This window comes from Coregonus lavaretus (genome assembly GCF_964263955.1).
Source record: "Coregonus lavaretus genome assembly, chromosome: 34".
Classification (NCBI taxonomy): Eukaryota; Metazoa; Chordata; class Actinopteri; order Salmoniformes; family Salmonidae; genus Coregonus; species Coregonus lavaretus.
The window spans coordinates 18,595,571-18,618,758 of record NC_140021.1 but is presented as its reverse complement, the minus strand read 5'-3'; the positions used below and the strand labels follow the sequence as shown (position 1 = coordinate 18,618,758).

The 23,188-nt window shown below is 41.3% G+C and overlaps 1 protein-coding gene across 2 annotated transcripts in view; it reads left to right on the top strand.

The window, feature by feature from the left end:
- The window catches only part of pde1ca (phosphodiesterase 1C, calmodulin-dependent a), a 102,505-nt gene extending 82,679 nt beyond the window's left edge, over window positions 1-19,826 (top strand). The window contains exons 12-18 of one of the 2 annotated variants that reach the window (XM_084152253.1): window positions 1,203-1,284; window positions 2,848-2,968; window positions 5,910-5,936; window positions 8,506-8,681; window positions 9,213-9,527; window positions 10,053-10,130; window positions 11,065-11,432. In XM_084152253.1, the coding sequence (XP_084008379.1) occupies window positions 1,203-1,284; window positions 2,848-2,968; window positions 5,910-5,936; window positions 8,506-8,681; window positions 9,213-9,527; window positions 10,053-10,130; window positions 11,065-11,165 (900 nt within the window). In that variant the 3' untranslated portion in view covers window positions 11,166-11,432. Of the gene's footprint in view, window positions 1-1,202; window positions 1,285-2,847; window positions 2,969-5,909; window positions 5,937-8,505; window positions 8,682-9,212; window positions 9,528-10,052; window positions 10,131-11,064; window positions 11,433-19,307 lie in introns of those variants that run through there. The other variant, XM_084152252.1, reaches the window with a different exon arrangement.
- The last annotated feature ends 3,362 nt before the right edge of the window (window positions 19,827-23,188 follow it).

Sequence of the window (23,188 nt, the reverse complement as noted above, 5' to 3'; positions counted from 1 at the left end):
AAAACAGTGTGATAATCCCAATATTTTAATCCTAATCTGGTCTCGTTTTCATTCCTTCCTTGCTCAACACTAATCCCATGAATCTGATACTAGACTACCACTCCTCTCGCACTCTCACAGACAAGAAGCAGATCTCAAAATAGCGAAACCTGAAAAATCAGGTTTTAGAGTCATTATTTATAAGAGATATTGGATGGTAATTTCACAAGGTATTTCACAAGGACATCCAATTTCTTTAAACAAAAGGAGGACATTACTCTTTATGAATTGCATAAATTACATCTGTGATCATTATGAATATAAAGTGACAATGAGTAATATAGCTGTTCTTGAAAATTCTAAAAATATTTATAAAATGGAATGAATTATAAAATTGCATTGGATATTAACAAGTGCATGAAGAGACACCCCAGTGAATTTTCTAACCGGAGTCAACCCGATTTTCTATTAGGTGTGATTTTAAAGTAGGATATCCTCCCCATTACCATTACAGGCTAATTAACGCCTCACTCTGTTCTGTGAAAATGAAATTAGCCAGTAGTGTGTGGACTCTTTCTAGAACTTGAACAAATTCTGCGTCCCATAGGCCTCTGGTCAAAAGTAGGGCATTACATAGGGAATAGGAGGGTGCCATTTGGAACGGACTCATGGTGAAATGTAATCAGTTCATTCCCAGGTGCTGCTCCACTAATCATATTAATAGAAATGTCAAGTACAATGAATGACCAGGACATACCAATCATTTTTTACCATACATAGATTTATTTGTCTTAAATTGGCTCCTTTGATGTTGTTCAACAGTACTGGGAGATAGAAGTAGAGTGGAGAGAACAAAGTGGGGTGTAATTATCTAGGATAGAGGCTGTTTAACATTCAAATGACAGTTGTTGTTTTTTTCTCTCTGCTGGGGACAGTAATAAATACCCCTACTGAGGGTTGCAAAGTTCCTCAAAATTCCCAATTTTTCCAGAAATCCTGGTAAGGGAATTACGGATTTACTGCTTATTCCGTTCTGATTCCGGGAATGTTCCAACTGGGATTTCTGGAAAACCTGGTCATTTTGGGAAAGTTACTGGAATTTTGGAAAGCCTACCTCTACCCCATCTCTTTGATATGAAGTGCACTTACACTGTCAGAGACTGCATTCTTCCATGCATAAAGACTCAGAAGCAGTGTTCACAGTGGTCATGTCGTGTTCTCAGGGGGATAAAGAAGCAGAGCTGGGCCTGCCCTTCTCTCCTCTGTGTGACCGCAAGTCAACCATGGTGGCCCAGTCTCAAATCGGTGAGTCAGTGTAACATTGTTGTATACACAGTTCTATATAGAGAGATAAATCAGTAGATAGATAGATAGATAGATATATCGATAGATATATACACTACCGTTCAAAAGTTTGGGGTCACTTAGAAATGTCCTTGTTTTCGAAAGAAAAGCAATTTTTTTGTTCATTAAAATAACATCAAATTGATCAGAAACACATTGTAGACATTGTTAATGTTGTAAATGGCTATTGTAGCCGGAAGCGGCAGATTTTTAATGGAATATCTACATAGGCGTACAGAGGCCCATTATCAGCAACCATCAGTCCTGTCTTCCAATGGCACGTTGTGTTTGCTAATCCAAGTTTATTATTTTAAAAGGCAAATTGATCATTAGAAAACCCTTTTGCAATTATGTTAGCACAGCTGAAAACTGTTGTGCTGATTAAAGAAGCAATAAAACTGGCCTTCTTGAGACTAGTTGAGTATCTGGAGCATCAGCAATTGTGAGTTCGATTACAGGCTCAAAATGGCCAGAAACAAATAACTTTCTTCTGAAACTCGTCAGTCTATTCTTGTTCTGAGAAATGAAGGCTATTCCATGTGAGAAATTGCCAAGAAACTGAAGATCTCGTACAAGCATGTGTACTACTCCCTTCACAGAACAGCGCAAACTGGCTCTAACCAGAATAGAAAGAGGAGTGGGAGCACAACTGAGCTAGAGGAGTGCCCCGGTGCACAACTGAGCTAGAGGACAAATACATTTTGTGTCTAGTTTGAGAAACAAGCGCCCACAGGTCCTCAACTGGCAGCTTCATTAAATAGTACCCGCAAAACACCAGTTTCAACGTCAACAGTGAAAAGGCGACTCCGGGATGCTGACCTTCTAGGCAGAGTTGCAAAGAAAAGCCACATCTCAGACTGCCCATCTTAATCTTTTATTTTTATTGGCCAGTCTGAGATATGGCTTTTTCTTTGCAGCTCTGCCTAGAAGGTCAGCATCCCAGAGTTGCCTCTTCACTGTTGACGTTGAGACTGGTGTTGAGACAGGAATAGCCTTCATTTCTCAGAACAAGAATAGACTGACGAGTTTCAGAAAAAGTTATTTGTTTCTGGCCATTTTGAGCCTGTAATCGAACGCACAATTGCTGATGCTCCAGATACTCAACTATCTCAAGAAGGCCAGTTTTATTGCTTCTTTAATCAGCACAACAGTTTTCAGCTGTGCTAACATAATTACAAAAGGGATTTCTAATGATCAATTATCCTTTTAAAATGATAAACTTGGATTAGCAAGCACAACATCCATTGGAACACAGGACTGATGGTTGCTGATAATGGGCCTCTGTACGCCTTTGTAGATTTTCCATAAGAAATCAACCATTTCCAGCTACAATAGCCATTTACAACATTAACAATGTCTACACTGTACTTCTGATCAATTTGATGTTATTTTAATGGACAAAAAAATTGCTTTTCTTTCGAATACAAGGACATTTCTAAGTGACCCCAAACTTTTGAACGGTAGTGTATATAGATAGATACATAGATAGATCTCAGTGGTTCTATATGTCTCTCATTCCCTCAGGCTTTATTGATTTCATCGTGGAGCCCACGTTCACAGTCCTCTCAGACATGACAGAGAAGATTGTGACGCCACTGATCGACGAGGCGTCTCGTTCCGGCCTCGCTGGGTTCAGACGCTCCAGGTGACACTGTCAACACACTGACCTTATTACACATACACACACACACACACACACACACACACACACACACACATTCCAAAATGTGATATATCCATTTTTAGAAATGCTTGCAAATTAACGTTAATTAAAAATACATCTTGTGAAACAGATAGAGCTATTATTTTTTTCATCTTACCATGACATGTGTTAGTGAAAAGACAAAGATGATGGGGCTCCCAAGTTGTGCAGCGGTCTAAGGTACTGCATCGCAGTGCTAGAGGCGTCACTACAGACCCTGGTTCGATCCCGGGCTGTATCACAACCGGCCGTGTTCGGGAGTCCCATAGGACGTTGCACAATTGGGTTAGGGGAGGGTTTGGCCGGGGGGGCTTTACTTGGCTCATCGCGCTCTTGTAACTCCTTGTGGTGGGCCGGGCGCCTGCAGGCTGACCTCGGTCCTCAGGTGAACGGTGTTTCCTCCGACACTGGTTAAGCAGGTGGGTGTTAAGAAGCGCGGTTTGGCAGGTCATGTTTCGGAGGACGCATGACTCGACCTTCGCCTCCCGAGCCCGTTGGGGAGTTGCAGCGATGAGTCAAGATCGAAAAAGGGGGTAAAAATAACAGAGCTCCAATAGAAAAAGTATCCAGATTGGGTTTTAAACAGTTATGTGTAATAAAGTATCAATATCTAAATAAATATTAAAATAATCCATTTGTTTCAACTATATTGTGCATATAGCCTATCCAGAGGTTGTATCCAGAACAGTGTATACAATGTGTGTTTTCTTTTTGGACATTTAAGCAACTCACATGTTTAAGTGTCATGTAGGCTAAATGCATCATAATGCTCTTTCTGTTAACGGGAGCTAACATGGCTGCCATAGAATGTTGTAGCAAAGATTTTTATATCCAACACAATGGGGGCAAATGAATCATAGTGGGCAGAACACACAAGGAGGTGGGCAGAGCCAAGCACGAGCTAGCGAGAGCCTATTGGCGCGTTCTAGTATGTATTTGCATATTTCCGTTAGGGAACGCCTACTCTGTGGCACGTGTGGAATAACTCAATTCGCCCTTGCACTCCCTCTAAACAACGCAACTTTTAGAAACTTTTGTAAAGGGTAAAGTCTACAAAACTTAGTCCACTCTGTTCGTAGCAGATTTTAGTTTTGGAAACTGTATGGAAATTATATTGAGATCAAATGTTTCATTGACGAGAAAATTAGCAGAATGTCGGCCAAAATCCATCTCGCTCCATCTTCTCCCACTGCCACTGCCGGCCACTGGGCTTCCTCTCACCACCATATTTGGTAGTGAGTGGAAACCCCAACCAGATACTTCACATTTATACATCCGGTGATGTATATCTGTCTCATTGTTCTAACTGTGGTTGTAGTGTTGTGTAAATGCATCATAATGCAGAAACCTCAATGTCCCAACTCTCTTGAAACTCTAAACACATGACACTGGAAGTAGCGTGTTTTGGTAAGAAACAAGTGCGTTGGATGTTTTGCAAAAAAACACATTCTAAAGCACATCTAAAGTAAAGGTTTGAAAAGCATGAAAACAGCCATAATTCATGCACATAAAAAGGGACCCATGAACATTCATTTCAGATGAAAAAATGTAAATGTGAAAAATGTGTGTTTATTATGTTTTGGAATCAAACCCTTCATATATGGATCACATGTATTGGTCTAGTGAGTGATGTTGATGATATATTGCATGCTCATCTCATGTCTTGGTGAATCTATAACATAATTTATAACCTCATCCTTTATATGACTCCTGGGGAGATGAAATAAACATGGAAAAACATACATTGACACATCAGAGACTGGGCTGTTCATCAGACACAGATTGCATCCCAAATAGCACCCTATTCCCTACATACTATAGTGCACTACTTTTGATCTGAGCCCTATGGGCCCTGGTAAAAAGTAGTGCACTATGTAGGGAATAGGGTGCTATTTGGGATGTGGACGCAGTGATGCTCTAAAAATAACAAGCCGGGGGTCCTCCAGTCGTCTGTCTAATGATAACTAAATGAAGCTGAACAACATGTCAGCTGGTATGAGTAATTATAATCTGATTTCCTGCCTAAGGCTCTATGGCTGTGTCTCCACTGACTGGTCTCTGTCACGTATGGCTGTGTGTGTGTGTGTGTGTGTGTATGTGTGTGTGTGTGTGTGTGTGTGTGTGTGTGTGTGTGTGTGTGTGTGTGTGTGTGTGTGTGTGTGTGTGTGTGTGTGTGTGTGTGTGTGTGTGTGTGTGTGTGTGTGTGTGTGTGTGTGTGTGTGTGCCGGTGCACATGAGTGTGTAAGTGGTTGATAATAATACAATAAAATACTTCTCATCATGCGAAGGTGTGTTAGTAGTCTTATGGCTGTACACATCAGCTGTAGTTTCCTCAAATGAATTGCTCCTTTTCATCGCTGTTGAAGTCAGTCTGAGTGAGACACACTAAGAGTCAACAGACCCATTAAGAGAGACAGTGTTGTCAGTTAGAATAGAAGAAATGGTCTGGGATAATACGTGCATGGTGACTAGGTGACAGCCAGTGTCTGGTGGTTGAAGAGGACAGGCTGATTGTAGCACTTAGTAATCCATCTCTCTATTCTACTCTCTAATGGTCATCCATTATGTTTTTATCATGCCAACACTGCATTGTGCCATTTATTCACACACTGATGGGCCTCATGCTGAACCCAGATCAGCTCTTAACATTTCCATAGAGTCTAAAGACTGGAGGAACACAATGACTGACCACATTTACTCAGTCATTACAGTTTTAACACACATTTTCACACACACACACGCACACACCACTTCCACCGCACATGTGTAAATAACTACTATAATTACTTATATTTATTTATTTGTCTCTTCTTTTTTACTGGATGCTTGTATTATCTTTCTTACTAGATTTTTTATTTAATACTTTTTTTATATTTTGTTTTAGTTGCTGTACTGAGAGGAGAGCTGGCAAGTAAGCATGTCATTGTACTTTGATTTGATTTGACAATAACACACATGCTCTTTCACACTTGCTTGCACACACACACACACACACACACACACACACACACACACAAACATCAAAACAGGCCTGACAACATCAGCTGGGATCAACAACTGTCCTGCTGCTACATAAACAAAGTCATGCCATCATCATCAACAGAATAGAAGGATTATAAACATTACTTAGAACGCTCATACATCCCTCCCTCCATCTTCCTCCTCACCCCTGATCTCTCTCTCTCTCTCTCTCTCTCTCTCTCTCTCTCTCTCTCTCTCTCTCTCTCTCTCTCTCTCTCGCTCGCTCGATCACTCTCTCTTCTCCGAGGCATATCTGGATAAAGAGGCTTAAACACTTCCTCACTTTCTTTCTCTGTCGTACACAAACAGTCATTCACACACACACACACACACAAACACACACGCACATTAGCTGTAAAGTGGTTGTAATGACGTCATTCCAACCAGCTTTGCCCGTTAGACACACACTTGCAGATTGTGTTTGCAAACAGCCACATCTGTCCACCTCCTCTTGTTACTTCAGCCTCTGCAACCCAGTCCATCTGTCCACCTCCTCTTGTTACTTCAGCCTCTGCAACCCAGTCCATCTCTCCACCTCCTCTTGTTACCTCAGCCTCTGCAACCCAGTCCATTTGTCCACCTCCTCTTGTTACCTCAGCCTCTGCAACCCAGTCCATCTGTCCACCTTCTCTTGTTACCTCAGCCTCTGCAACCCAGTCCATCTGTCCATGTACAGTTGAAGTCGGAAGTTTACATACACCTTAGCAAATACATTTAAACTCAGTTTTTCACAATTCCTGACATTTAATCCTTGTACAAATTCCCTGTCTTAGGTCAGTTTGGATCACCACTTTATTTTAAGAATGTGAAATGTCAGAATAATAGTAGAGAGAATGATTTATTTCAGCTTTTACTTCTTTCATCACATTCCCAGTGGGTCAGAAGTTTACATACACTCAATTAGTATTCGGTAGCATTGCCTTTAAATTGTTTAACTTGGGTCAAACGTTTCGGGTAGCCTTCCACAAGCTTCCCACAATAAGTTGGGTGAATTTTGGCCCATTCCTCCTGACAGAGCTGGTGTAACTGAGTCAGGTTTGTAGGCCTCCTTGCTCGCACACGCTTTTTCAGTTCTGCCCACAAAATGTCTGTAGGATTGAGATCAGGGCTTTGTGATGGCCATTTTGCCACAACTTTGGAAGTATGCTTGGGGTCATTGTCCATTTGGAAGACCCATTTGCGACCAAGCTTTAACTTCCTGACTGCTTGCAAGCGCCCCCCTTTTTCCTCCAAACATAACGATGGTCATTATGGCCAAACAGTTCTATTTTTGTTTCATCAGACCAGAGGACATTTCTCCAAAAAGTAGGATCTTTGTCACCATTTGCAGTTGCAAACCGTAGGCTGGCTTTTTTATGGCGGTTTTGGAGCGGTTGCTGAGCGGCCTTTCAGGTTATGTCGATATAGGACTCGTTTTACTGTGGATATAGATACTTTTGTACCTGTTTCCTCCAGCATCTTCACAAGGTCCTTTGCTGTTGTTCTGGGATTGATTTGCACTTTTCGCACCAAAGTACGTTCATCCTGAGCGGGATGACGGCTGCGTGGTCCCATGGTGTTTATACTTGCGTACTATTGTTTGTACAGATGAACGTGGTACCTACAGGCGTTTTGAAATTGCTCCCAAGGATGAACTTGACATGTGGAGGTCTACAATTTTTTTTCTGAGGTCTTGGCTGATTTATTTTGATTTTCCCATGATGTCAAGCAAAGAGGCACTAAGTTTGAAGGTAGGCCTTGAAATACATCCACAGGTACACCTCCAATTGACTCAAATGATGTCAATTAGCCTATCAGAAGCTTTTAATGCCATGACATAATTTTCTGGAATTTCCCAAGCTGTTTAAAGGCATAGTCAACTTAGTTTATGTAAACTTCTGACCCACTGGAATTTTGATACAGTGAATTTTAAGTTAAATAATCTGTCTCTAAACAATTGTTGGAAATATTACTTGTGTCATGCACAAAGTAGATGTCCTAACCGACTTGCCAAAACTATAGTTTGTTAACAAGAAATGTGTGGAGTGGTTGAAAAACAAGTTTTAATGACTCCAACCTAAGTGTATGTAAACTTCCGACTTCAACTGTAGATAATGCTCATTATAGTGGAACTAGAATCACTGGGCTGTAAACCCTCATTTCCTCAATGTATTAAATTGAGGTTTTTCAGTTCAGACATCCATTAGGCATGGCTGTGATGTCTAATCTCATGTAGAGATTGGAGACCTCTGTAGAATCTCAATAGTTCATTATGTTGTTTGGTGTATGATAGGTCACAGGAGTGGACCACAATCGTGGGTTCAATTCCTGCAGCGATCATATACAATGTATGCAACCACTGTTCTGTGGTTTAAGTCACTGTGGAATAAAGTGTCAGCTGTGGCCATATTTACAGTAGGTGTGTAAGGTGTGTGTTACAGGCCAGGTGTATGACATTCTCTATCTCTCTGTGTGTACAGTCTGAACAGTATTCCAGTGGGGGATGGGAAGCGGTCCAGTGTGATCAGTACAGGCTCAGAGGGCAGTGGAACACTCAACTGTTCCCCGGGAACCGTCGACTATAAGGGCTTCAAGGCCACCTGGAATGAAGAGGTGCACCAGAACAGAGAGAAATGGAAGACCCAGGCTGCTAAAGGTACACTAGGGCCCCTCAACCCCTCACAGGGAAGGGTCTGGCAGGGTTGGTGGGTTGGGGAATAGGGTATGAGACAGAATGAGGAGGATGAGAAGTGGAAGACCCAGGAGGCTAAAGGTACAGAAGAGCCCCAGACAGGGGAGGGGTTAGTCAGGAGGGTTGGGTCCTGGTACAAAGAGGTGCACCAGAACCGAGAGAAATGGAGACCCAGGAGACTAAAGGTAAAGCAAAACAGAAAATAGGTGGGTTATGGGAAGGATCAGTCCAAGGCCATGAGGTGGAAGTATTGTCATTCTTAGGACAAGAGGCAATGAAGACCGAAGCAGCTAAGATCTACAGTAGAAACAATACTCAATGAAGACCCAAGCAGCTGAGATCTACAGTAGAAACTCTACTCAGTGAAGACCCAAGCAGCTGAGATCTACAGTAGAAACCCTACGCAGGAAAGGGCTTGGCTGGAGGGTGGGTGGGTTAGGGAGTAGGTGGAGTAGGGCTCTTTCACACATACACAATATATTTTTGTTCTGACAGATCTGGAGGAGAAAACCAAAAGGGAAGCAGAGGAGAAGGCTTCGCAGGAGGGGACAGAGGAGGGGAAAGAGTCTGGAACGACAGAAGAGAAGGAGGAAAAGAAAGCGAGGGATGAAGAAGGTACACAAGCAGGGGGAGAGAAAAAGGAAGCGGGGGAGGAAGTGCCCAAAGAGGAGGAAGGGAACATGGACCCAGGGGGGACCGTCGGGACCACACCAACAACATCAGGACCGGGACCAGGGCTGAACCACTTGGACCCCAAGGAGCCTGAAAGCAGCAGCACCAGCACAGAGAAAAACCAGCAAGTTCAAAACGGTATGTGTTAGTTTACATTCAGTTACAGGCTCATACAGATATACTCTCTATTTATAATACTTGGTTTAAAGAAGTTGTGAACAGCATCAACTTAAAGTGCCAAGTAGTGATTAGAATATGGAGGACCCAAAGTTTGAGTCAATTTGTCTGGTGGTCTTTTTGGTGCTGTCAAACTGTTATTGCTGTTGCTTCAGAAATGATAGCGGAAGCTAAAGTTCTTACTGAATCCTTGGCTGCTCTCCTGATGGTTTAGTTGTAAAAGAGTGCCCTCTGCTGGTCAATTATGCATGTAAAATGATTTTGAAATTGTATTTTGAAACTGTTATCATGTCCTTTGAAGTGTCAACATTTGTGACTACTATGAACATGTCACTTCCTTATTCTCTTCAAGTCTGTATTTTATATTTTCTTTAATCAGTGTTGTCTATCTGGGGGATGTGTGAGGCGTCTAGTGGACAGTGAACCCCTGGTCTGGTTTGTGTGGGGGGATTGTGATGGTTGGTGACGGTTTTTATTTGACTCCAGGGGAAGTACCAGAGGAGCTAGACTCACCTGACACTGACTCTGGCTCTGATGATGAAAGTGAGAAAAACACCTCTGACGGTAAAACACCATTTACTTTCTCCTCAGGGCGAACCTTAGCTACGTTTCCATAATCAAATACATGTTTCCTCTTCTTAAAGCAAAGAGAAGAAAAAAAGCAGTTTTGGTTATGACAAGGTATGCAAAAAACATATTAAAACATTGTAGTTTGGTCCTGCAATTCGAGTTTCTATGATGTGAACGGTGTACATATTAGGACAGCACCACACAGGACTATGACTGACTCTCTTGTGGAAACGTGTCTAATGTCACTCACACCCTCACTCACCCCGCCATCCTCCACCACTTCCTCCCTCTCAAAGGCAACCTCTTTCTATCATTTCTTTCTTCTATCCCTTCCCCTGAGTCTGTCCTTCACGTTACTATGGTGACAGTGTGTTCATTGATCGTTATCTACAGTCTTGTTCAATCCTGACAGGGACTTTGTCATTGTCCCTCTATACATAACATGTTCTTTTTTTATAAGACTTATCTCTGAAACTCAAAGCTATTCTTCCGAGCAAACACAATCCCTCTCATTTAGCTGTTAACACCCTTTGACAACTGACTCTCAAAACCATCACCCCCAGCCTCAGTTACGAAACTGACCATGTACCAATTTTTGGGTCATAATGTACCTACAACTTTCCTTTCATTTCGGTAGACTTCCCGAGCGTAGATGTTGCTGACGCCTGACAGATCTTACAACACCTGGATAGGTATTTAAGTATCAGCTAACCACATCATCTGTTAAAGAAATGTGTCAGTCGATGACACAGTCGATGACGTGGCACGCAACCATTGGTTGTTGCGTCGCCTCGCCTTAGCTATGGAACACGGCCTATATTGTCTTCAACCCCTCCCCCTCCCCAGCATGCCATGCAGCGGTCCAGGAGACCAGGAAGTTGGAGCAGGAAGTTTTAAGTGTGCCATATGTCCTCTTCCCCTCCCACAGATAAAGAAGAGGAGGACTCTGACGACAGTAACCATGACAGTTTACCTGCGTCTTTAGCGGCTGCAGCAGTGGTGGCTGCTCCTACGTCCAATCCAAACTAACCGCCCATTCAGTTCCCCAACAAAGACTTCATTTACCAGGGGACACCTCTATCTCTCTCTCTTTCTCTCTCTTTCTCTCTCTTTCTCTCTCTCTCTCTCTCTCTCTCTCTCTCTCTCTCTCTCTCTCTCTCTCTCTCTCTCTCTCTCTCTCTCTCTCTCTCTCTCTCTCTCTGTCTAATGTTCCAGATTGCCCTCTGCTGGATGTGTACTGCTTTTATTTTTGTTTATTTATTTTTTAACACCACACTCTTCGAAAAAAGGTGCAATCGAGAACCTAAAAGGGTTCTTCGGCTGTCCCCATAGGAGAACCCTTTGAATAACCATTTGTGGTTTCACGTGGAATGCTTTTGGTTCCAGGTAGAACCATTTTGGGTTCCATGTAGAACCCTTTCCACAGAGGGTTCTACATGGAACCCAAAAGCGTTCTACCTGGAACCAAAAAGGGTCCTACCTGGAACCAAAAAGGGTTCTTCTATCTATGGGGACAGCCGAAGAACCCTTTCGGAACCCTTTTTTCTAAGAGTATAGTTCCACTTGTCTCTGTCTCTGGTGGAATCCTGCTTTTCCGTCCATTTTTTTCTCCCAAATCAAAGCTTAACTTGCCAGTCCATGTGTTACCATGGCAAATGGCAGGTGCTGGTTTCCCATTAGCCCAAACATTTCAACCTTTGCCATTTCCTGAGCCATGATGGACTTATAGGCTCTTTCTTCCACCTGGAGAGGAGCAGGCACATGCACAGGCTGGCACATGAGAGGGTAAGGCCAAAGGACAGGACAGTGTTGCCCTGTGTTGCCCTGGCCTCCACACTAGCTAGGCCCTTCCAGAGGAGCTTTCAGTTGGATCTGTGTAGCTTCCTCTGCTCCTACTCATCACTGCACACTTCTGGTTGGCATTTGGACCTTCAGACCTCTCTGTGTTTGTACAGTATGTGCATCTGTGTGTGTCGGGCAAAATGTAAACAAGGTCGAATCTAAAAAGGATGTTGAACGAATGGCGAATCTACATACAACTATTATTATTATTTAAACAGTGTAATTAATGAATAAAGTACAACGACATTTGTCTTGTTTATATTGCATACGTAAAATATATAAGATAAACGATTGTTAGATTTGTTTTGCTTTTACATTTCATTTTGCAACTAGAATGCACTTTCTAACTAGCACACATCAAATAAAGTGAAATGAAGTCATGATTACCCTCTATCATACAATCTAAATAGGAAATCTGAAACGTATTGGCTTAGTCATTGAAACGTCTTCTTATAGAGAAATCACACATATTTAGTAATACTAAGAAACAATATTGTGTACAGTAATGTATATAAATATAATGATGTATTGTGTTGACCTATGATTCTCCAGCGTTAGAATTCCCATATGTTTATTGTAAATCTAAAGAAAAAAGTAACTATGTCCAGAGAACCATGATTGATTCAAGTTGTCTCTAAATAGTATGTTATGTTATTCTTTTTACTATGTACTGTAGGTGATTTATGTTTCCGCAGTGCAGGTTTGATTGATTTCCAACCTTCAAAACGTTATTGGGATGACATCATACGACTGTTATTAAGGCAGGCACCACAACCATGTTAATTTTACTGGGCGGGGAAATCAACCGTTTATAACATGTTACAATGCCAAAATATACTGTATATGTGTGCTTAGGTTTTGTTGCTTACTTTTCCTCTAGTTCTGGGCATTTCTAGCTAGGCGAGTTTCCTGGTTGCCACGGTTGCCAGTTGTATTTTTGAGTATAATATGTATTTATTGAACATAACATTTACATTTTATTTATGAATTATTGTGTATAGTTATAATTTTGAACATCTTAATGTAGTCAACAGAGATAAGTAACATGTTTCTAAGACTGAATCTGTGCTCCCCCAATGACATGGATGAGTGGGTTAATGTATTATTATTTCAAAGTAGTGTGAATTTATCATTATGAGTTGGTTATTTATGCTTCAACTTCAATTCCAGGACTTCTTCTGACTTTGCTTTAAGACACTGTCGCTCAACACAATTTCCTCAAGTCTTTCTTTATCAAATGCATTGCGGCATACAAAGCAGGAGATTTTTCCAATATGTGGATAAGAATTGGGTTGAGAGAGTCAGTTCAGTTCCCACTCAACGTTCAACTGTGATGTGAGAACTTTGTTGAACAAACATGGAATCTGATTGATCCATCTTGATTTACTAATACATACGTTTTCTAAAAATCATTCACAGCATGTAAATATAATTTACTTTTTTGTGTTCAAAAATCAATTTACCATTAACATAATTATTATATCAAACAAAAAAATAACACAGAAAACTAAACAAACAGAACAAACACTAGGTTACTACACGTCATGAAATGTAGAAAGTAAATAATCAAAATATTGAATGTTGTGTTCAAGAAGCAGACTTATAGTACATGTACAGTACAGTATTGACTGGGTCATCTTTGGGGTTTTCCAAAATGGCCTCAAGGTTCACTGTGTAGAAATTCCTGTTGCCTTGACCAAAGATAGAAAAACAACAGATTATACAGTTGGAAGTTTACATACACCTTAGCCAAATACATTTAAACTCAGTTTTTCACAATTCCTGACATTTAATCCTAGTAGAAATTCCCTGTCTTAGGTCAGTTAGGATCACCACTTTATTTTAAGAATGTGAAATGTCAGAATAATAGTAGAGAGAATGATTTATTTCAGCTTTTAATTCCCAGTGGGTCAGAAGTTTACATACACTCAATTAGTATTTGGTAGCAATGCCTTTAAATTGTTTAACTTGGGTCAAACATTTTGGGTAGCCTTCCACAAGCTTCCCACAATAAGTTGGGTGAATTTTGGCCCACTCCTCCTGACAGAGCTGGTGTAACTGAGTCAGGTTTGTAGGCCTCCTTGCTCGCACAGGCTTTTTCAGTTCTGCCCACAAATTGTCTATAGGATTGAGGTCAAGGCTTTGTGATGGCCACTCCAATATCTTGACTTTGTTGTCCTTAAGCCATTTTGCCACAACTTTGGAAGTAATAATAATAATATGCCACTTAGCAGACGCTTTTATCCAAAGCGACTTACAGTCATGCGTGCATACATTTTTGTGTATGGGTGGTCCCGGGGATCGAACCCACTACCCTGGCGTTACAAGCGCTGTGCTCTACCAGCTGAGCTACAGAGGAAGTATGCTTGGGGTCATTGTCCATTTGGAAGACCCATTTGCGACCAAGCTTTAACTTCCTGACTGATGTCTTGAGATGTTGCTTCAATATATCCACATAATTTTCCTTCCTCATGATGCCATCTATTTTGTGAAGTGCACCAGTCCCTCCTGCAGCAAAGCAACCCCACAGCATGATGCTGCCATCCCCGTGCTTCACGGTTGGGATGGTGTTCTTCTGCTTGCAAGCGCCCCCCTTTTTCCTCCAAACATAACAATGGTCATTATGGCCAGAGGACCAGAGGACATTTCTCCAAAAAGTACGAACTTTGTCCCCATTTGCAGTTGCAAACCGTAGGCTGGCTTTTTTATGGCAGTTTTGGAGCAGTGGATTCTTCCTTGCTGAGCGGCCTTTCAGGTTATGTTGATATAGGACTTGTTTTACTGTGGATATAGATACTTTTGTACTTGTTTCCTCCAGCATCTTCACAAGGTCCTTTGTTGTTGTTCTGGGATTGCACTTTTCGCATCAAAGTACGTTCATCTCTAGGAGACAGAATGCATCTCCTTCCTGAGCGGTATGACGGCTGTGTGGTCCCATGGTGTTTATACTTGCATACTATTGTTTGTACAGATGAACGTGGTACCTTCAGTCGTTTGGAAATTGCTCCCAAGGATGAACCAGACTTGTGGAGGTGTACACTTTTTTTTCTGAGGTCTTGGCTGATTTCTTTTGATTTTCCCATGATGTCAAGCAAAGAGGCACAGAGTTTGAAGGTAGGCCTTGAAATACATCCACAGGTACACCTCCAATTGACTCAAATGATGTCAATTAGCCTATCAGAAGCTTCTAAAGCCATTACATAATTTTCTGGAATTTTCCAAGCTGTTTAAAGGCACAGTCAACTTAGTGTATGTAAACTTCTGACCCACTGGAATTGTGATACAGTGAATTATAAGTGAAATAATCTGTCTGTAAACAATTGTTGGAAAAATTACTTGTGTCATGCACAAAGTAGATGTCCTAACCGTCTTGACAAAAATGATAGTTTGTTAACAAGAAATTTGTGGAGTGGTTGAAAAACGAGTTTTAATGACTCCAACCTAAGTGTATGTAAACTTCAGACTTCACCTGTAGATATCCTATAGTTAAAATAAAACTAATTCTACAAAAGGGTAAATACTTTTGTTAAAGCTACTCAAAATGATTTATTTTTCTCCAGAAGGAAGAATATTTGCCTTAAAATAGATACGTCTTTACTGCTCACTTCAGTGTTGCCCTGTAGAACAGTCTATATGTCTAGCTTGCAAGCTTTTGTGACATCTTTAAGGGCAAGATCTTGTCAGTGTTTAGTGATTGTTGATACTTTGTGGCAGCTATCCCTTTCATGATTTCTAAATGTTGTTTCTTGTCATACAGAGAGATAGGGTCTAATGTATTTTTTTATTTTACCATTACATTTATTTGTATCTGACCGCTACCCTGTGGTACTAGTTCTGTCTTTCAAAATCATACTTAGTCATGCATGTTCACTGTAATGTGGACCTTTGTCATAGTGAAGAATCCCTGAAGAATGTAAAAACATTCGAAACCCATTTTTATGGCCCCATTCTCACGCCTTCATTTACTATTTTATGACATGTAATCTTTGTGAATTGTCTCCTTTTACTTCAACTCAAAACCAGCAATCTCATGCCTTCCTGAAAAAAGCATCATATACTGTCAGATATTTTAATTTATTTAAAAAAACGTAACGGCCACATACCGTGTGTGAATGGTTTAAATGGACACGTGTAAATGAGGAGAAGCTGATAGATTAGTATAGAATCTATAGATCACAGTTTTTTGTGAATTGGTGTGTGAGTGGGTATATGAGGTGCAGTATGCTTCTATGTTCTATTGCTAGGGGTTAGTATAGGTTGATATCGAAATATGACGTTATTGATAACAACCTATTGCCTGTACAGTAAGTTCGAGGCCCACGGTGTAGTAGTGCCAGTATAGTATGTTAGCCATTGTCATTTCTGTGACCCCCACTTTCTCTATGACCAACTAATCAGCAAAACCTGGGATTAAATCACTACGGACGAAACCATGATCATCTTGTATTTTTTGTTGTTGCCATATACAGTGAGGGAAAAAGTATTTGATCCCCTGCTGATTTTGTACGTTTGCCCACTGACAAAGAAATGATCGGTCTATAATTTTAATGGTAGGTTTATTTGAACAGTGAGAGATAGAATAACAACAACAAAATCCAGAAAAAAGCATGTCAAAAAGGAGTGATCCTAATCTCAGTTTGTTACCTGTATAAAAGACACCTGTCCACAGAAGCAATCAATCAATTAGATTCCAAACTCTCCACCATGACCAAGACCAAAGAGCTCTCCAAGGATGTCAGGGACAAGATTTTAAACCTACACAAGGCTGGAATGGGCTACAAGACCATCGCCAAGCAGCTTGGTGAGAAGGTGACAACAGTTGGTGCGATTATTTGCAAATGGAAGAAACACAAAAGAACTGTCAATCTCCCTCGGCCTGGGGCTCCATGCAAGATCTCACCTTGTGGAGTTGCAATGATCATGAGAACGGTGAGGAATCAGGCCAGAATTACACAGGAGGATCTTGTCAATGATCTCAAGGCAGCTGGGACCATAGTCACCAAGAAAACAATTGGTAACACACTACGCCGTGAAGGACTGAAATCCTGCAGCGCCCGCAATGTCCCCCTGCTCAACAAAGCACATATACAGGCCCGTCTGAAGTTTGCCAATGAACATCTGAATGATTCAGAGGAGAACTGGGTGAACGTGTTGTGGTCAGATGAGACCAAAATCGAGCTCTTTGGCATCAACTCAACTCGCCGTGTTTGGTGGAGGAGGAATGCTGCCTATGACCCCAAGAACAGCATCCCCACCGTCAAACATGGAGGTGGAAACATTATGCTTTGGGGACAGGACAACTTCACCACATCAAAGGGACGATGGACGGGGCCATGTACCATCAAATCTGTGTCAGTGGGCAAACGTACAAAATCAGCAGGGGATCAAATACTTTTTTCCCTCACTATATCCCCCTTATATCAGTTTTTTTACAGTGCCGTGAAAAAGTATTTGCCCCATGTCTGATTTTCTGTATTATGGCACATTTTCACATTGAATTTGGTCAGATCTTTTTGTGGGTTGTAGTGATATATACGGGGAGTCTGAGAGAAAAAATGACACCAAAGTTTGTGCTGCTTTCATTTGTTTGGCGTGTAAGGTAACCTTACACCCCCCCTAGTTTAATTCAACCCAATTAAAGGGATACAGTCAGCTGTTTGAGTACTTTGGTTAACAACCAGCCCTGCCCAATATAATTCGGACTAACTTTGGCCCTTACCATCAGAGTGAAGTTGTCAGCACACAGGTTCTAGAGCCACATCATGCCACGATTTAAATACATTCCTGAAGTTGTTGATGTTTATCAGTCTGGAAAGGGTTCCAAAGCCAAATCTAAGGCTCTGGGGCTCCACCGAACTGAAGCGCAGCTGGGTCATGCAGCAAGACAATGATCCAAAACACACAAGCAAGTCTACATCAGAATGGTTGAAGAATAAGAAATTGAACGTTTTGGAATGGCCTAGTCAAAGTCCAGACTTAACCCAATTGAGATGTTGTGGCAGGACCTGAAACAAGCAGTTCATGCACGAAAACCCACAAATGAATTGAAGCAGTTCTACATGGAGGAGTGGGCCAATATTCCTCCACGGTGCTGTGAGAGACTAATTGATAACTACAGGAAGCATTTGGTCGCAGTTATTGCAGCTAAAGATGGCATAACTAGTTATTGAGTCTAAGGGGGCAATAACTTTTTCACACGGGGCCATTTGGTGTTGCATAACTTTCTTTAATAAATAAATATGTATTGTTTCTTTGTATGTTATTTGTTCACTCAGGGTCCCTTTTATATAATATTAGGTTTTGGTTGAAGATCTGATAACATTCAGTGTCAAAAATATGCAAAAATGCAGAAAATCTGACGGGGCAAATACCTTTTCACAGCACTGTACTATATGTATTTGAAGCCATAACAATGTTAATTTTTTTCTGTGAGTATTGCTTCAAGGTGTTTCATATGGAGCATATTTTTTTGGTAACCATCAAACCGGTTGTCCTCATGTTTTTACCCCCACTTTTATTTTCTTATTTTGTTTGAATTGAAGATTTTATTGATCACACACCAAGACCAAACTGTGCAGCAGGCCATGTGGTGGTGTTTGTTCCAACGCTACGTTAGTGCACTGTTGTGACAATAAATCTGAACTCAAAGGGCTCAGATCACGACTCAGTGTCTTCATTGTGTCCAGTTTAAAATGTTTTGTAAAACTATTATGTAGTAAGCACATTAAATGTCTGTATTGTCAGTGCTGTATGTGTGAGGTCTAACACCAGCCTACCTATAACAGAACAACCCGTAAAGGTACCCTACAATGGGTTACAACATAATAGAATAAGCAATAGATAGCACCACATCAGATCTGGGTTCAAATACATTTGTATTTTGTTATTTGTTATTTAACTAATTATTTGCTGTGTTTCTGAGTATTTTCAAAGAATGTGGCCCGAATCAACTACTGATATTGTAAGTATTTGAAAGTATTTTCAAATAATTTCCTACAAATAGCCTCCTATTTGAAAGTATTTTCAATTACGTATTTCAAGTACTATTTTCAAATGTCTGGGTTTCAAATACATGGGAGTGTATTTGAGTCAGTGTATTTGAGTATTTTCAAATACTTTCCAAGTGCATTTCCAAATATATTCCAGTTTTCAACTACTTGTCTTTAAAAAGAAAAATGTATTTGAAAGTAATTGAAATACCTTGAATAGTATTTGAACCCAGGTCAAATGAAGATACATATGTGACAATGTATAAAATACAATTTTAAAAATACAACCTTGATGATTGTTTTTCCCTGACAACTGACCTGGTGACCTTTTCTCTTGCAGACTCGTCAGGCTCGGAGGGCTATGACCTGATTCGCTACTACAAGAGACCGAGCTACTGTGCCAACTCTCACCTGGCACTACCCTCCAGAGAGAAAGAGAGGGAGAGGAGACCAGAGGGCAGGCTCATCGACCCCAGGAGCAGAGTCAGGAAGCTTCAGGGCATCTCCCTACGCCGGAGGAAGTGACATCACAAAAAGTGACCTCACAAGAAGTGACATCACAGAAATCTGTAGACATTGCAACCTACGTTGTTCTCACTTATACTTATACTGGCGCCAGCAAGGCAAAGCTGTACCCAGACATTAGATTATTAAATTATGATTTCATATATAGTAGTTAAAAATGAACTGACAGTGTTTTAGAACCATTCAATCTTGTTAAAATATGTTTATATACACCCTCTCTGGATATGGCGCATTTGTTTTCACATTTTGTGACAAGCAAGCATTTTTCAAGTTTTCATGTTTGGGAATGACGTCGTGTCGGGTATTTGTGAAAGTCTATATTAATATGAGTGGGAAAGCGACGGTGCCTTTGGGCAATTAATAGACACTACTGTAAATAAAAAATTAAAAAATGTGTCAGTCTTGTCCAGGTCCAGACACTACACAGACCACCATAACCACCAAAACCAATCTGAGCTACAGTCGGCCTATATGCAAATAAGACATTGCCATACGGGGATTTGCCAATGATGGGATTTAATTACTGCCCCGGGCATGCCCCGCCCCCCCGGGTGAACCGGGTTAGCGTTGATTGCAGTCGATTTGGAACCGGGATGCCTCCCGAGCGTGAGCCAGGTGCCCCGTTCTGTCTGATGGCAAAGTTGGCTGGAAACAAAAGTGACGTAGGTTAACTAGAGTCGAGGCCCGCACAAAAATCGAATTAGCATAATAGAACAATCCCCATCGCAATCTATCTGTTTAAGCTAGATATATCTGCATCCACTGATGTCGGCCTTCTGCCTCTGGTGGGAGGAGCTATAGGAGGACGGGCTCATTGTAATAGCGGGAACGAAATAAATTGGAATGGTATCAAACACATCAAACATATGGAAACCACATGTTTGACTCCGTTCCATTAAAACCATTCCAGCCTTTATAATGAGTCTGTCCTCCTATAGCTCCTCCCACCAGTCTCTTCTGGTCTGTATGGAAGAAACCCCTCTGTAGCTCAGCTGGTAGAGCACGGCGCTTGTAACGCCAAGGTAGTGGGTTTGATCCCCGGGACCACCCATACACAAAAATGTATGCACGCATGACTGTAAGTCGCTTTGGATAAAAGCGTCTGCTAAATGGCATATTATTATTATTATATTATAAAGGCACCCACCAGATGTAATTCCTGCCCTAGACAAATATTGTCTATTATATTGACAAGATAGTCAAGTGATCGCTCTTACAATGGAAATACATGTCCTCAAAGATGGAAGACATGTGGGAGGAGGAGAGATCAGTTGCGACCATTCTAGCCAATGAGAGGGCAGATATGTGTGTGAATAATTGGCCATAGAGATATATAGAGGACTCATCTTTGTATCTGTGCCATTATAGCGTCTGTGACAGCATATTTTAAAGTAGTACATTTTCTTCATCATTGGCTGATTGCTCCCAACTAATAGGAATACCCACCCTGTTGGCTACTTAAAAATTGTGGAAGCCCTCAATGGCAATGTCCATGCTAAAGTGGTTAGATCCATGATGAGTCCTCTATGTATCTCTATGACAACAGGCACAACTCTGATATTAACTATTTTTTTCAAAGTTGCCTAAATGCCACGTGCGTCCACTTATAACAGTGCATTTGTAACAACCTAACCATTATGAAACTTCTATTAGAACAAATAAGCCTCATGTAGAAAATTAGCAATTAAATTTTATGTTGTCCAAATTTGATACTCTTATTGACCTCCTTACAAAAATTATTCAGTTCGTGGGCTTATTTTCGTAGACAGATTTTGGTCAGATTAAAACCTTTCGCTTTGCCTCTTCCTGTCTGCCCTAGAGCAGAAATACTTGTTTAGGTTCCACCTCTGAAAAATGAGGCAGGCTACTTATACATACAGTGCCTTTGGAAAGTATTCAGTTTTTGACTTTTTCCACATTTTGTTACGTTACAGCCTTATTCTGAAATTGATTAAATAAATACAAATCCTCAGCAATCTACACACAATACCCCATGATGACAAAGCGAAAACAGGTTTTTAGAAATGTTTGCAAATGTATTCAAAATTTAAAAACAGAAATACCTTATTTACATAAGTATTCAGACACTTTGCTATGAGACTTGAAATTCAGCTCAGGTGCATCCTGTTTCCATTGATCATCCTTGAGATGTTTTGACAACTTGATTGGAGTCCACCTGTGGTAAATTCAATTGATTGGACATGATTTGGAAAGGCACACACCTGTCTATATAAAGTCTCACAGTTGACAGTGCATGTCAGAGCAAAAACCAAGCCATGAGGTCACAGGAATTGTCCGTAGAGCGCTGAGACAGGATTGTGTTGAGGCACAGATCTGGGGAAGGGTATCAAAACATTTCTGCAGCACTGAAGGTCCCCAAGAACACATTGGCCTCCATCATTCTTAAATGGAAGAAGTTTGGAACCACAAAGACTCTTCCTAGAGCTGGCCTCCCGGCCAAACTGAGCAATTGGGGAGAAGGGCTTGGTCAGGGAGGTGAGCAAGAACCCGATGGTCACTCTGACATAGCTCCAGAGTTCCTCTGTGGAGATGGGAGAACCTTCCAAAAGGACAATCATCTCTGCAGCACTCCACCAATCAGGCCTTTGTGGTAGAATGGCCAGACAGAAGCAACACCTCAGTAAAAGGCACATGACATCCTGCTTGGAGTTTGCCAAAAGGCACCTGAAGACTCTCAGACCATGATAAACAAGATTCTCTGGTCTGATGTTACCAAGATTGAACTCTTTGGCCTGAATGCCAAGCGTCACATCTGGAGGAAAACTGGCACCATCCCTACGGTGAAGCATGGTGGTGGCAGAATCATGCTGTGGGGATGTTTTTCAGCGGCAGGGACTGGGAGACTAGTCAGGATTGAGGCAAAGATGAACAGAGCAAAGTACAGAGAGATCCTTGATGAAAACCTGCTCCAGAGCTCTCAGGACCTCAGACTGGGGCGAAGGTTCACCTTCCAACAGGACAGCAACCCTAAGCACACAGCCAAGACAACGCAGGAGTGGCTTCGGGACAAGTCTCTGAATGTCCTTGAGTGGCCCAGCCAGAGGCCGGATTTAAACCTGATCGAACATCTCTGGAGAGACCTGAAAATAGCTGTGCAGCAACGCTCCCCATCCAACCTGACAGAGCTTGAGAGGATCTGCAGAGAAGAATGGGAGAAACTCCTCAAATACAGGTGTGCCAAGCTTGTAGCGTCATACCCAAGAAGACAATGGGCTGTAATAGCTTCCAAAGGCGCTTCAACAAAGTACTGAGGAAAGGGTCTGAATACTTATGTAAATGTAATATTTCAGGGGTTTTTTTGTGTCAAAAAAATGTCTAAAACCAGTTTTTGCTTATTCATTATGGGGTATTGTGTGTAGATTGATGAGGGGAAAAATACGATTTAATCTATTTTAGAATAAGGCTGTCACCTAAAAAAATTTGGAAAAAGTAAAGGGGTCTGAATACTTTCCGAAGGCACTGTATTTAAGAATTGGGGGTGGGAAAGAACGTCATGGTGATTTCTACGTGGAGAAACAGCTGTGTACATAGCTAGCATGCTAACCTTAGCTATCTAGCTAGCTATCTAGCTAATATTATCTGTTGTTTGCTGTTTTTTTAACTACACCATATTCAAAAGAATAGCCAGCTGGCTAGGCTGGTTCTGGAGCTGGATTTGTCAAAACCATTTAGGAA